At 42.4% G+C, this 14,904-nt stretch overlaps 1 protein-coding gene across 5 annotated transcripts in view; it reads right to left on the bottom strand.

Moving 5' to 3' along the window:
• CTPS2 (CTP synthase 2) overlaps nucleotides 1–14,904 on the bottom strand; it is a 128,366-nt gene that overhangs the window by 87,980 nt on the left and 25,482 nt on the right. For all 5 annotated transcript variants that reach the window (XM_025201129.1, XM_006021232.3, XM_025201130.1 and 2 more), the window contains 3 exons: nucleotides 14,343–14,437; nucleotides 10,746–10,808; nucleotides 10,096–10,139 (listed from right to left, as the gene is read on the bottom strand). In XM_025201129.1, coding sequence (XP_025056914.1) covers nucleotides 10,096–10,139; nucleotides 10,746–10,808; nucleotides 14,343–14,437 — 202 coding nt within the window. The remainder of the gene's footprint in view (nucleotides 1–10,095; nucleotides 10,140–10,745; nucleotides 10,809–14,342; nucleotides 14,438–14,904) is intronic.

The following is a 14,904-nucleotide window of genomic DNA, read 5'->3' as shown; positions in this document are numbered from 1 at the left end:
GGGGCATGGCACTCCCCCAGCCTGTGCTGGAGCAGCCCCAGGAGCAGCCAACACCAGCTGCCTGCCCTAGGGCACGGCACAGCCCAGGAGCAGAGGTGAGTGGGAAGAAGTGGAGCCCAGGCATGGGGGGGACAGGTGGAGCACGGTGCAACCCAGAGGCTGTAGGCCACTGGCGCCGGCCGCTCCCGGGGCTGCTGCAGCCAGGGCTGGGGTGAACACTGTGCCCCGTGCCGCCTGGGGCCCCACTTGTCTGCACTCACCCCAGCCCTTGCTGGAGCAGCCCCGGGAGCAGCTGACACCAGCTGCCTGCACCACGGCACTATGCAGCCCAGGAGCTGGGGTGAGCCCAGGCACAGGGGGACAGGTGGAGCACGGTGCAGCCCAGCAGCTGCAGGCGGCAGGCACTGGCTGCTCCCAGGGCCACTGCAGCTGGGCCTGGGGTGAGTGAGGCCACAGCCCTTTCCTCTCCCCCAACAGACTTACCTGCTTGGGCGGTGGGGGGGGGCGCCTATGCTGATCGCATAAGAGTAAATTTACCTCACATATAACAAATTATGGGTCTAAATATGCTCATCGCATAAGAGCGAATTTGCATATAAAGAACCCGCATAAATCGAGGGAAATCTGTATGTGACTGTATACCAGGGGTCTTTTCTACATGTAACCCAAAAATATTTTTTAAAAGTAATAACTGGAGTGGACTCACGCTCCCTTTCCTGCTTATCTAAAACTATAGCTGCTGCTGAAGACTGGTCTCCATAGGTAGACCTCTGATCTTGAAAGAGATAAAGAGCTGCAAAATAGAAGTGACCAGAAGCCCCAGCGGATAGCAAAATTCTTTTAAGAAAGGTTTCCTTCATTTGCGGAACCATTAAAAAGAACTTTAAAAAGGAGAGATGATCTTTAACACCTGTGAAGTGAAGAACAATAGACCACTGACTCCCTCAACTACCTGAAGAGTAACACCAGACCAGTTGCGCTGAGGTGAAGAAGCAGGGTGCTTCTCTACAGCAAAAAAGTCTGCTTCTCCACTTAATACATGCACCCTGATTTTGGGGGGAAAAGATGCGTTCTCTATTTAAGAAAGTATGGCAGCTAACACTACATCTCACCATCTATAGTTCTCTGTTGACTGACAGATTTGCAGCTGGGTCAACTGTGGGAGGCCATTCACACAAGTCTGGAAAGGGGCTCAAATTCATGTCTCCAGGTGCATCAACCATACTGCCAATTGCTTTTACAGACAGAATCTTCTCATCCAAATTCTTTGGTGCCTGTTTAGTACAACTACTGTAAGTTATATTTTAAACACTAAATTAAAAAGAACATTACTTAAATTACAAACTCAACAGTCAGTAAAAGGGAAAATTGAAATTATTTATAAAACCTTAATTCCTGAGACTTTATTCCCAAAATTGTGCATATGAAGCTCAGTAATCTTTCATTACACAAGCACATTGTATTTATTTTCCACAAGGGCCTGAAATAACATTTTACAGTTAATCAGATTGAGAGTGTTACAAAGGCAACATCTATTATTATCTCTGCTGGCTTTATGTTCTGCTTTGGGATAGATTATTCCAAGAAAAAAAAAAACATTGTAGATACACTTGGCTGTTTACATCTAGATCCTTAACTGAAGACTTAACAAACAACATTTGCAGCAACTGAGATAGATTTGAGTGAAACGATGTTTGTATTATTCTTACTGTCCTTTACACCTACACAGCAGTCAAGCATTTTAAACACCAGTTGAAACAGAAATTCCTTTGCCAAAATGAAGCTTATAAAAAACCTCTTCTTTTTAGGAAATCTGCTTCTTACCCTTTAAGATTTATCCTAAAAGGTATTAAGCATGTTTGATTCTCACTGAAGTCGGTGGGAGTTGAGGGTGCTCAACTCTTAGGAAGCTCTCCAATTACACTAATAAAGAACACCTGGCATTTTTAAGACTCAACAAAAAGACTGACTTCAATGAATGGAGGATGGGCACATACATTTCTTTCAACACAAGACCAATCGTGCAGCACTAGTCTTCTTTCTTGTCCCTACAGACTTATAATAATCTCTGAGGGGCTGTGCTTGGGTCCCTAAAGGATAACAAGTTACTGCTGCAATTAAAAGCATTTTAAAAGGTTTTATTCACCTTATTGAGAGAAAAATAATGAAAAGTAATGAAACTGAGAGGAAGGATGGTTCAGTGATTCAAGGTGCTAGACTACAACTTGGGAAACCCGTGTTCAAACCTCTGTTCCATCACAGCTGGCTTGGGTGACTCAGCGTGAGTCTCTTAGGTCCAGCTCTTCAAAGGTGTTAGGTGCCCAGCTGTATTAATATGTGAGTTAGGCCCAAATACTCAAAGGGAATCTAGATGCTTTACTATTTCTGTACCCCTGTTCTGCCACTGCAAAATAAGGATGATAATACTTTTCTATAGCAGTGCTATGAGGATTAATGCATCATAAGGCTCAGCGGTACTATGGCAATTTAAGTACCTGAAGGTACTATGGCACTAAGGTACTGTGGCAATTTAAGTACCTAAAATGGAAATTGGTGCCCATTGTGTATTAGAAACCCCTCTACTACTTTATGTAGGTCAGTTGTTTTCAACCTTTTTTCATTTGCAGACCCCTAAAAAATTTCAAATGGAGGTGTGACCCTTTTTGGATTGTAAGTGTGGGCATTCACATACTTTTGATTGATCATAGACATCTTTTGCACACTCCTTAGACATAGCCTGCAGAGCCTCAGGGGTCCACAGACCACAAGTTAAAAACCAATAACGTAGGTGGCATTTCTTGGAAAAATATTATTTTCTCAGTGGTTAGTCTCCTTTTGGCCAAATATAAAAGTAAGTTCAAATCCCATGTTTTTATTTCAACTCCAACTACATTTAAGATCCTGCAAACACTTATGTACTTAACCATCTTTCTGCAGTTTAGTAACCACACTGCATTACATGTGGTTAAGTGTTTGCAGGATTGGGTCCTGTGCTAATTTTCTTTTTTTTCTGTTACAAAGTAGGAGAAACGTCTGAGTTTGACCAAATTATTTACACTGTTTATGGGAAAAATAGGCAGAAGAAAATGAAATTTTAAATGGTGTTAAAAGTGTCACCCACCTACGGGAAACCTGTTTTGGTCCCAATATTTACGAATAATGTGCATGTTTTATTCCCTGAATATATCATATTTTAAATAATAGAGAATAAAGTTTTAAAACTAAGCTAAACTATTTTGAATCTAGTCCTAGAAGGAAACATTTTTATATTAGATTAGAGACTAAGATCACCATACAAAAATTGCTCAAAACCCTTAAAATCTCAGTTTAAAATCTGATTTAATAATGAGATGGAGATAACAACAACAAAAACTTTTGACTGTCAGGTACAAATTCAGGCCTAGCACCCAGTGTAATTATTTATGGTCACTGTAAGGGCACTGCATAGAACATATGCAGAAATCAGTGTAAAATTTGTCCCTACATTAATTATTTATAATATGATAATCATACACATAATATGACTATGAACCTACACTTTTACCATGTCTTAACTCAGGCAAGGTAACTCAGTATTATTACTCGCAATATCATGACCAAAACACTTCAGAAAATAGAGGTAAAAAGATTAAATAATATGCCACTCAAATGACCTGATCAACAGGACTGGAATTAGAAATCAAAAGTTTCTGGGTCTCTAAGATTCCCTCTCCAAAATCCATTGTGTATTAAACATAGACAGGGCCAGGCCACAAAACCTGGCCCTGGAATTCTAACAGTGTAAAATACCTGATCTGGTAAAGACAGCTTGGGAGCAGCAGACCTGTGTTTTTATTTCGAGCTCTGCCATTAACTTATTGTATAACACCAAGTGATCAGAACTCCATACACCACAGTCCCCTGTATTCGGACAACATTTATTCTTGATTGTTCAGCATATCAAGATCTACAGCTATAAAATGCTACATAGGAGTTAGCTGTTTTCATTCTGTGACGTAAGTCTTTAAACTTAAATCCAAAGTTAAAGCAAGGATGCATAAAGCATAACTATTAACTGGAACAAAGAACTCAAATATCAATTAAATTTTAAAATCCCACCAATGCAGAATGTGACCCTATATATCTCTATACAAATATAGGTATATATTATAAACTATGCCACTAATTTTTCCTTACATGACTCAATGCTTTACTTACCAGATTCTGTGCTATCCTTTTTTCTTATAATTTTGCTTAGGACAAGCCTTTTAGCCCAGTTTTGCATTATTTGAGTCATAAGAACAAGAAAGCTTTGTATAAAGAAGTGATCGAGTGCTTCCACAACATTTCAAAAGTGAGTGCATTAGGGTTCCAAATAGCAGACACCTGCATGCTAACGCAAAGTATGTGGATAATCCTATGGGACTCCTCATGTGCATTAAATTACTGGGTGTGTTTGTAGGGCTGAATACCAGTTTTGTAATTGTGCTGCAGTATAGAACCAAATGAACAAGAATAGCCAAACTGATACAGATCAGCAAGTGTCAGACACTCCCTTATATGTTAAGCAATATATTATTAAAAAAAGTCAAGTCACAACATTTACCCCACTTAGCCTTAGGAATTAAAAACAAAAAGCTCAAAAAGAAAACCTGTACAGAAACTGTTTATCAAAATGAATAACTTCTGATCATTTTCCTACTAAGCTTATTTGTGCCATTTTAGTTGAGGGCACAACCATATTGTGCTAATTTTCATTATTTTAAGCACAAGTATTGCAATATTTAATGTTTTTCTTAAAGACCTAGTTCCCAATTATATGAGAATCTTAGCTTTCATTTTGTTTTAAATAACTTGTTAGTCTTCAAAATAGCACTCTAGAGAAAAGTTGAAAGCAAGGACTGTTAGAGGCTAAAAAACAAAAGTAAACAAGAAAAGCCAAATGTATTCCTTTTTTCTAAATCTCATGAAAACTAATCTCAAGATTTTTGACTGGCTGCTGACCAATGCATTTTGATCATTCAGGGTTGCAAATACTGCATTTGATAAGCACTGTAGGACATTCCAGGTTCTACAAATGCTTCCAAGAACCCTTGATTGGGGTCAGCAACCTATTGCCAACAGGCCAGGTTCAGCCCTTGGAAAAAAATTTTCAGAGGCAGAAAAGGATCTTGGAGTCACTAGTGATTCCAAGATGAACATGAGCCGCCAACGTGGAGACGCGGTCAGGAAGGCTAACCACACCTTGTCATGCATCCATAGATGCATCACGAGCAGGTCCAAGGAGGTGATCCTCCCCCTCTATGCGACATTGGTCAAGCCGCAGTTGAAGTACTGCATCCAGTTCTGGGCGCCGCACTTCAGGAGGGATGTGGATAGCACAGAGAGGGTCCAGAGAAGGGCCACTCACATGATCAGGGGGCAACAGGATAGGCCCTTTGAGGAGAGACTACAGGACCTGAACCTGTTCAGCCTCCACAAGAGAAGGCTGAGAGGGGATCTGGTGGCCACCTACAAACTTGCCAAGGGGGACCAACAGGCAATGGGAGAGTCCCTGTTGCCCCGAGCACTCCCGTGAGTTACAGGGAATAACGGCCATAAGCTGACAGAGTAGGTTCAGGCTAGACATCAGGAGGCGCTACTTCACAGTCAGGGCGGCTAGGATCTGGAACCAACTTCCTAGGGAAGTGGTGCTCGCCCCTACCCTGGAGGTCTTCAAAAGGAGGCTAGATAATCACTAAGCCAGGGTCATTTGACTCCAGCATCCTTTCCTGTCCATGGCAGGGTGTCAGACTTGATGACCTGCTTAGGTCCCTTGCGACCCTACCAGCTATGAAATTTTGTATCTGGCCTGCAGATGTGGGGCTTCAGCAGAGGGAATGAGGATCAGCTGTGGGTGCTCCAATGCCACCATGGAGACAAGTGGAGATGGCAGTAGGGTCTTAGCACCTGCCCCCTACCCACCTCCAGCTTGGGGTGTGTCATGTCAGAACCCATTGTTCATATGCCTATAGTACAGTGGGAGAATTCCATAGTTTGATACAGAAGGCAGTCTGTCAATCATTCTGTAAGTAGGTCATGTAATTAGGTCACGAGGGGAAAACTCCAGAGCCCAGTGACTATATATTAATGACCTAGAAAAAGTTCCCGCCAATTTGCAGCTTCTTTGCACGGTACATTTCTTTTGCATCTAAGAAATGCTCGGTGCAAAGAGTTCCCGCCATTTATATTCTAATTCGAGCCCCATTATTGGCATGCACACGTGGCGGCTAGCGATTGTCTTGCTAGCCGTATAAAAAGCTTGAACAGTTTCCACCCAAGTTGGGGAGAGCTACACACACACCTCGTGGAGAACTCTGAGTACACTGTGGAGCCTAGCAAACTCCACGCGTGTTTCAGAGTGAACTTAGCGGCCTGATCAACCACTAAGGACTCCCCATCACCGACCCAAGGGGGCCTAGCACACCCCCACCCAAGACGTAAGACGACTGCCGGCCCGAACACCCCGAACACATTTGCAGACCGACCAAACGAACTTTGTAATTTCTGCCCGACCCAAGTTTGTTTACAACCGTAATCGAAGCAAGCTTCTGGCCTGCACTGTATGAGCAGTGTAAGTAAACAACCTTTTTGTTTAATCAAAACGCGTCAGTACCCGATTCCACTCCAAGCATCACAAGTACCCGCCCGCCGACTAGGACTCCTAAGGCCCCAAACCCCGCGCCACGGCTCTCGGCGGCGACATGTCATTCCAGCCTGCAGCCTGAAAAGGTTGCCTACCTCTGCCCTTCACAATCTACATAGTTTAAAATTGCATACTCCTCCAATTTCTTTAAAAAGTCAACAAAAATCTAGCTTCAGTAGCCAGCTGTGCTTTCCTTCCTCTAGGAAGGAACTTTTGAAAGGAAGAGGAGCCAGCACAAAGAAGAGGAACACAAATACTCCAGTCCTGTTTCAGAACCTGAGTCACAGAGAATACCAGCAGATGCTACAGCGTTAACAAGGCAGCCCCTGGGAGCCTGTTGTGGAACATAAAAGCTCCTGTAACAGTTCATATTCCCACCGCCTCACTGGTTGGTCCCTTTTCTCTTGTTATAAATAAAATCCAAAGCTGTTACCACAATGCAGGCTGGGCTAATGTGGACTCCTCAGTTATCAGATTAATATGGCAAGATGTCCAGATGAAACAAGTCAGGGTTCCCTTCACCTAACCTAGAGTTCAGCTGGCAAAGATCAGGTTTCCAGCTGTACAGCTCTGGATTCAGAAATGTGTTCTTCTGTTGCAAAGAATTCCGGGCCACAACAGACCAGCATGTTTTTGACACTATGGATTCCTGTTTGAAATCTCTGAGTTTATCTTGTGAATCATGGAGGTCTTTGCTCACCTGACTGCCAATATAGTGCAGCACCTCGTAACACCCTTAAAAGCATCTCACAAAACCTGGTTGAGAATTACTGGTTTAGAACAACCTTCATTTTATACTCTTCTGGGAGTACACCAATGTTACTGAGAACGTCACATGACAGTTTTTCTTAGGTTCAAAGGAAGAAAGCAGGGCAGGACAGCACCTCAGAAACTATCTGGTTCAGAGAGGCACATGCTTTTGCAGGTGACAGCCTACTTAGATGCTATGAATACTTCTTATGAAGTAGGCTGTTGCCTTTGAAAGCTTATACCTCTCTGAACCAGGTAATCTCCAAGGTGCAACCCTGCCCTGCCTTCTGCCTGACTCACAAGGCTAACTCCCTCTCTTGGATTCAAAGGAGTAAACTCTGAAAAGAGAAATAAAAAAGCTGTCTTACAATACCTCAAATCCTGTTGTAATGTTCAAATGTCTATCTGGTCTCATGTGAGTAAATTTTCAAAGCTGTGAATGGTTTTGTCTGCAAAGTTCATGCCAGTTTCAACAGGAATCATGCAAACAAAACTCTGACAATTTTGACAATTGATCTTCAAGTTTTGACTAATGGTTTTGACTAATTTGAAGGCATATTAGAAGTCCAACGTTTTAAAAAACTTTGTATTTTGCAAACTGAAGAGGTGCCTAATCATTTTCACATTTCAGTACAGAATATAATGTTACAGCAGTAGTAGCTTAACAATCATCTGGTTATTAGAAGATATGAACATAAAATCTGTTGTACTGGGTCAGAACAAAGGTCCATCTAGCCCAGTATCTTATCTTCACCAGTGACAACTAGAAGATAAATAAGAGGAAGAGTCTAAGAACCAGGACGTGTGGTGTGATTCATCCTGTGTCAGACATTCCCAGCTATCAACAGTAGGTTACATCCCTAACTATTGTTTAATATCTCCTCATGAATTAACCTTCATTGAGTCATCTATTCCCCTTTAAAATGCAGTTGTGTTATTGGCATACATCAAATCTTGTGGGAACAGGTTCTACATGTTAATTACATGTTATGTCAAAAAAAATCCTTTTGTTTGTTTTAAACCTGCTGTCTAATCATTTCATTGCAGGCTCCCTAATGCTTATATTATCAGACTTGATAAAAAACAGTTCTTTATTCACTTTTTTCAAGCAATCTGAATTTTCCATAATTTAATAGACCTTTATCATCTCTCCTCTAGCTTGTCCCTTTTCCAAGATATACAGCCTTTTCAGTCTCACCTGGTACAGAAGCTATTTGTTTCCAAGTCCTCATTTGAAATCTTTGTTTTCTGTTCTGCCCCTAATGATTCCTCACATTTTATTTGCCTTTTGAACGCTACTGAAAATGTTTTTGGTCTGTCTGATGTTTTTAACAAACTCTCCACCACTAACCCAGTGTGTCTTCCCTGAGTTTTAATAGCCAATTCAGTGCCCATTACTGAGTGTATGTATCATTCCAGTTATCCCCTCCCCCTGATATATATTACACTGCATTTCTCACAGTTAAATATCACCTACCACTTAACAGGCTACTCACTCAGTTTTCCGAGATTTTTTTATTAATTCCATCTACTATTGAGTGACTTAACATTTATAGTAAAACATTTCTAGATTTTGATTCCTCTTTTTCTTGGTGAGTTTTTTTCCCGTTTTCTTGAAATTCCAGATCACCTGTGAAGTTTTCCAATTATGAGACTATCCCATATTCTTTTCAGCATTATAAGGGTTTTCCTTCCAGAATTCTACCTGAGAACACTTAGATGATATCAGGTGTATAAATACAACTTTATATTAGAGAGATAAGGGACTGATTTAAAAAGACCCAGTACCAGTAATACTGAAACCACACATAATTTATGAAATCCATAATATTTTAAAAATCTCAACCTTAAATTTTCAAATACTTTGAGATAGATGCCATCAAATTTAGAGCATAGGAAATTGTTCTAATAACTGACTTCATAATGAACACATATATTTGATAAAATATGATACATTTTACATGGGGGGAAAATGAATTCTGCCAGCAGCTTGCTTTATTCTCCATGCTATTTTATTGAACATATTTGTATTTTATAAGAGCTCTGTCCTCCATCTTCTAGCTTCTCCTTACCTTTCTACAGTAAAATAACCATAATGCTTATCTTTTCCTCATAAGAACATTAATTTGTGGCCACTGCAAATACTACAAAATCATAAAATCAGCATGAACATTTTATTTATTTATTTATTTTTACCAGTGGGAGTAGATGGACAGTATGAAAGAAAATATCTATTGAAACAATAAATATGCTGAATATGGGCAATAGACGTCCTTTCTGCCCCTGGCATATGTTTCAGCTCTAGGTCTTGAACTGGACCCAGGACTGTCAGAGCTGGATCTGACAATGAGCTGATTACTGGACCTGGCCCTGTCAGCCCCAGGTCTGGAACCTGTCGGAGGGGGCAGAATTAGGGGAAGGAGGGGACTCTGGATCCAGACAGAGAAGCTCCTCACCTGATCTGCAGGGCTGGGCTGGGGCAGCTCAGCAAGGCTGCAACTGGGATCAGAGAACCCCAAACATGCAGGTTTGGCCTGGCAGAAGGCACAATGTTTGAGATGTGGCATAAATTTTTCCAATCCCAATCATGCCATTGTTTGAATGTCTGCTGGGGCCTTCATGAACTAAGCAGATACAGTCTTTAATTCAACTAAACATATAGAAAGAAAATCAGTACTTACAACAGGTTTCTTTGTGTTTGTGTCAAATTCTGTAGAATTTGCATCTGGAAAACAAACCAAAGACAAAACAAAAAAAATCAGCACACGCATCACACATTTTCACCATCCCAGATACGCTACACTCATTTTATCAGTTCTGTGGGCTTTTAGGTTCAATTGGGCCTCTAGGCCTGGCCCAGTAAAGGAACGGTAACTAAGCTGCAACTTCAAGAGGCATAATGTCATCAAGACTCATCCAAATTACACTTCATTCTCCTGTCTCCTCCTGACTCTTGGCAGCAGTAGTTTATTGCTGGCCTAAATTCACATTAAGTTACTATTCCATGAAATAGTTTGGCTTTTCTGGCCAGTGAGTGGATGGGGAAAGCCAGCACTCCACCTATTCCCCATCCATCTATACTGCCTACCTACCTGCTCCACGAGAGTATATTATTTGCTATACTATGCAGTCCTCTGCCCCAGAAATAAGTTCTGGGTTGTTTGCATAAAGGTAAAGGGAAGTGCACATATGCAGTTGAATTAACAGCTTAGCTCCTAGGAAATGGTCACGGTAATCTAAATTTATAACAATGTGACTTAAATAACATACAGTTAATGTAAGGAATAAGGCATTCTTCTAAATCAACCAAATAATAGGATATTGAACTCACCTTTCCAGTTTAAACAGTTTCTTGCAAACTCCACAACAGCCAGCTGCATCCCTAAGCAAACTCCTGCCAGAAAGAGAAAAAAATAGTTTCACGAGAGAGAGAGAAGACCATATAAATGTTCAGGCTTTAGAATCAGCCTCACACCAGGCTTTAGAATGCCCTTAGTTTCCATGTCCTGATACTCAGTTGTATACATTGTTTGCATATATACAATTTCTTAGGTTTGGGGACTTCAGACAATTTGAACAATAATAGGAATTTACTATTCACTAATCTCTCACAATGCTAGAACTAGGGAATATGCAATTAAATTATTAGGCCCCAGATTTAAAACAAGCAAAAAGTATTCCTTTTTTTACCTACCATTCATAATTAACAGGCAGCATTCACTGGTATGAAAAAATGTTTTAGAGGCCTATAATTTAACCATGTTCAAAAGAAAACTGGACAGCTAAGGGGAGAACAAGGGTGATATTGTGGTGGATATCTGCTATAGACCACTAGACCAGAAAGATGAGGTGGGTGAGGCTTTCTTCAAACAGCCAGCAGAAGTTTCCCAATCACAGGTCCTGGTTCTCACGGGGGACTTCAATCACCCTGACATCCGCTGGGAGGGCAATACAGCAGTGTGCAGGGAATCCAGGAAGTTTTTGGAGAGTATTGGGGACAACTTCCTGGTGCAAGTGCTGGAGCTGCCAAGTAAGGATCATGTTCTTCTTGACCTGCTGCTTACAAACAGGGAAAAATTTGTGGGGAATGTAAAAGAGGATGGCAACTTGGGCAGTAGTGACCACAAGATGATTCAGTTCAGGATCCTGAAGAATGGAAGAAAGGAGAGCAGCAGAGTAAGGACCCTGGCCTTCAGAAAAAGCAGACATCAAGTTGTTCAAGGAACTGATAGGCAGGATCCCCTGGGAGGCCAGTCTGACGGGTAAAACAGGAAGAGCTGACTGTATTTTTAAAAAACCTCACTGAGGATGCAGGAGCAAGCCATCCCGATGTGCAGAAAGACTAGCAAGCATGGCAGAAGACCAGTTTGGCTTAGCAGGGAACTCTTCAATGAGCTAAAACACAAAAAAGAAGCTTAGAAAAAGTGGAAACCTGGACAAATGACTAGGAAGGAGTATAAGAGTATTGTTGGGACATGTAGGGATGAAGTCAGGAAGGCCAAAGTGCAACTGAAGCTGCAGTTAGCAAGGGAACAAGAAGGGTTTTTATAAGTATGTCAGCAACAAAAGGAAGATCAGAGAAAGTGTCATCCCTTACGGAATGAGGGAAGCAACCTAGTGACAGATAATGAGGAAAAGGCTGAAGTGCTCAATGCCTTTTTTTTACCTGTCTTCACAGGCAAGGTCAGCTTCCAGTCTACTGCACCTAGTGACACAGTTTGAGGAGGAGGTGAGCAGCCAACAGCAGTGAAAGAACAGGTTAGGGACTACTAAGAAAAGCTGGATGTGCACAAGTCAATGGGGCTAGACGTGATGCACCCGAGAGTGCTGAGGGAGTTGGCTGATGTAACTGCAGTCACTGGCCATTATCTCTGAAAACTTGTGGCAATCAGGAGAAGTTACCAAACACTCGGAAAAAGACAAATATAGTCCATCTTTATGAAAGGGAAGAAGGAGGATCTGGGGATCTACAGACCAGTCAGCCCCACCTTGACTTTAGCAAGGCTTCTGATGCAGTCTCACAACATTCCTGCAAGCAAGCTAAGCAAGTATGGGTTGGATGAATGGACTGTAAGGTGGACAGAAAACTGGCTAGATTGTCAGGCTCAAAGGATAGTAAATAACTGGCTCAATGTCTAGTTGGCAGCTGGTATCAAGTGGAGTACCCCAGGGGTTGGTGCTAAGGCCAGGTTTGCTCAATGTCTTCATCAACAACCTGGAAAGTGGGATGGAGTACACTCTCAGCAAGTTTGCAGATAACACCAAGCAGGGAGGAATAGGAGAGATCCTGGAGGGTAGGGCTAGAATTTAGAGTGACCTCTACAAGTTGGAGGATTGGACCAAAAAAAATCTAATAAGGTTCAATAAGGACAAATGCAAAATCCTGCACTTAGCATGGAACAATCCCATATACCAGTACAGGCCGGGGACCGACAGGCTAAGCAGCAGCTCTGCTGAAAAGGACCTTGGGGTTACACTGGACAAGAAGCTGTATATGAGCCAAAAGTGTGTCCTTCTTGTCATGAAGGCTAATGGCATACTGGATTGCATCAGTCTTTCCAGCAGACTGAGGGAAGTGATTATTCTGCTCTATTCAGCACTGGGGACACTACCTCTGAAGTACTGTGTCCAGTTTTGGGCCCCCCACTACAGAAAGGATGTGGACAAATTAGAGAGAGTCCAGTGGAGGGCAACAAATATGGTTAGAGGGCTGGGGCATATGACTTCTGAGGAAAGGCTGAGGGAACTGGGCTTACTTGGACAAGAGAAGACAGAGGGGATTTAATAACAGTCTTCAACTACCTGAAGTGTGGTTCCAAAGAGGACGGAGCTAGACTGCTCTCAGGGTGGCAGATGACAGAACCAGGAACAATGGTCTCAAGTTGCAGCAAGGGAAGTTTAGGTTAGATATTAGGCAAACCTCTCTCCTAGGAGGTTAGTAAAGCACTGGAGCAGGATACCCAGAAAGGTCATGGAATCTCCACCCTTGGTGGTTTTTAAGACAATGCCTTGGCTGGGATGATTTAATTTGGGATGGTCCTGCTTTGAGCAAGGGGTTGAACCTGATGACCTCCTCAGGTCCCTTTGAACCCTCATTTTCTATTATTTTAATTTCATGCAAGCGAAGCCTACCAGTGGGTATTAAACAGGACAATTAGAGGTATAACCTCCAATTTGGGACAGGTCAGTTTGGACAGATCCTGCAAAAATACATTTTCCTTTACCAGCCATTCTTTACCATTGCAAGATACAGGCCATTGGGCTAGATGGACCTGGGCTAGATGGTAGGACTGTGCAAAGCTTTGGTAGCCGATTCAATTCAGAGGAGGTTCAGCCCGATTCGGGGGCTGAATCTCTGAATCCAAATTGAATTAGGAGACCCATTAAAAGGTCCGAATTGAATCAGCAGCCTCCGAAACAGTTCGGAGATTCATGCAGTCCCCACTTACCGACGCAGGGAGCTGGACCTGGGCTCCAAGCCGGTAAGTAGGAGGCAGGGAGGCTGGAGTAGGAGGGAGAGGACCACGGGGGGACTGCCACCCAGCCCCAGCCCCCACTGGCTCCCTCAGCTCCAGGACAGCATGTGGCACTCTGCCAAACCACACTGCACCCGTCTGATGTGACAGCTACCACACGGGGAGGGGGGGCGATCCCCACTGCCCTACACTGCATGGGGGGGGCTCTGTCACTAGTCCCCAGAGGCCCTGATTGCCGCTGCGGCAGCCGGTGAGTGCAGGGCTTTGTTTTTGGGGGTTTTTAAGTGCCAGGATGCTAGGGCTGGGAGGAGCAGCCGGGGGGTCGGACCCCACTTGCCCCCGCCATGCCCCCGCCGCCTGTTCGATTCAGAGGAGATTCGGCCCAATTAAAAAAAACAATCAACTTTAAATCATCAACACCCAATTATATTTTCTAAGAGTAATGGTCTTACCTAGAAAAGGCTTTTTCTTTTTTCTTGCCCAAGAGATTGCTTGGAGTTTGCCCTCAGTTCCTCTAAATCCAAATCCTCCTGGGACCAAAATGCCACTGTAACAAAATTCATACATAAAATGACTGAGATGCAGTATAAGACCAAAAGGGAAATCCACGAGTCAGTTAGGAACCTGTCAAGCTAAAATTGAATTGAGCGTGGTGTTATGAGATATACCATATTTTGTATAATCTCAGGGTGCGATGCTGTGAGAGCTTTGACAAAAACACACTTTATCAACCTTTTAAAAATCTTGTAATTTTGCAAAATATTTCAATGTTTATAGAACCACCTTGCAAAAAGTGTCACAAAAATACACTAACACATGCACAAAGGCAGACAAACTCTTTGAGTAGAGGCAATATCTTTTATTAGACCAACTAAATAGTTGCAAAAAAGTTGTTCTTTGCAAGCTGTCAGATACACATGCCTTTCACTGGGCAAAAAGAAAAAAAAATTGAAAATAGTGAGAGAAATTAAAAATGGTCAGAAATCTCTCAGGTATGAAAAAGCCAGCCTTTGA

The sequence above is a fragment of the Alligator sinensis genome, unplaced genomic scaffold, assembly GCF_000455745.1.
Source record: "Alligator sinensis unplaced genomic scaffold, ASM45574v1 scaffold583_1, whole genome shotgun sequence".
Taxonomy (NCBI): Eukaryota; Metazoa; Chordata; order Crocodylia; family Alligatoridae; genus Alligator; species Alligator sinensis.
The sequence above is the reverse complement of the archived record's forward strand: the minus strand, read 5'-3'. Positions and strand labels throughout refer to the sequence as shown.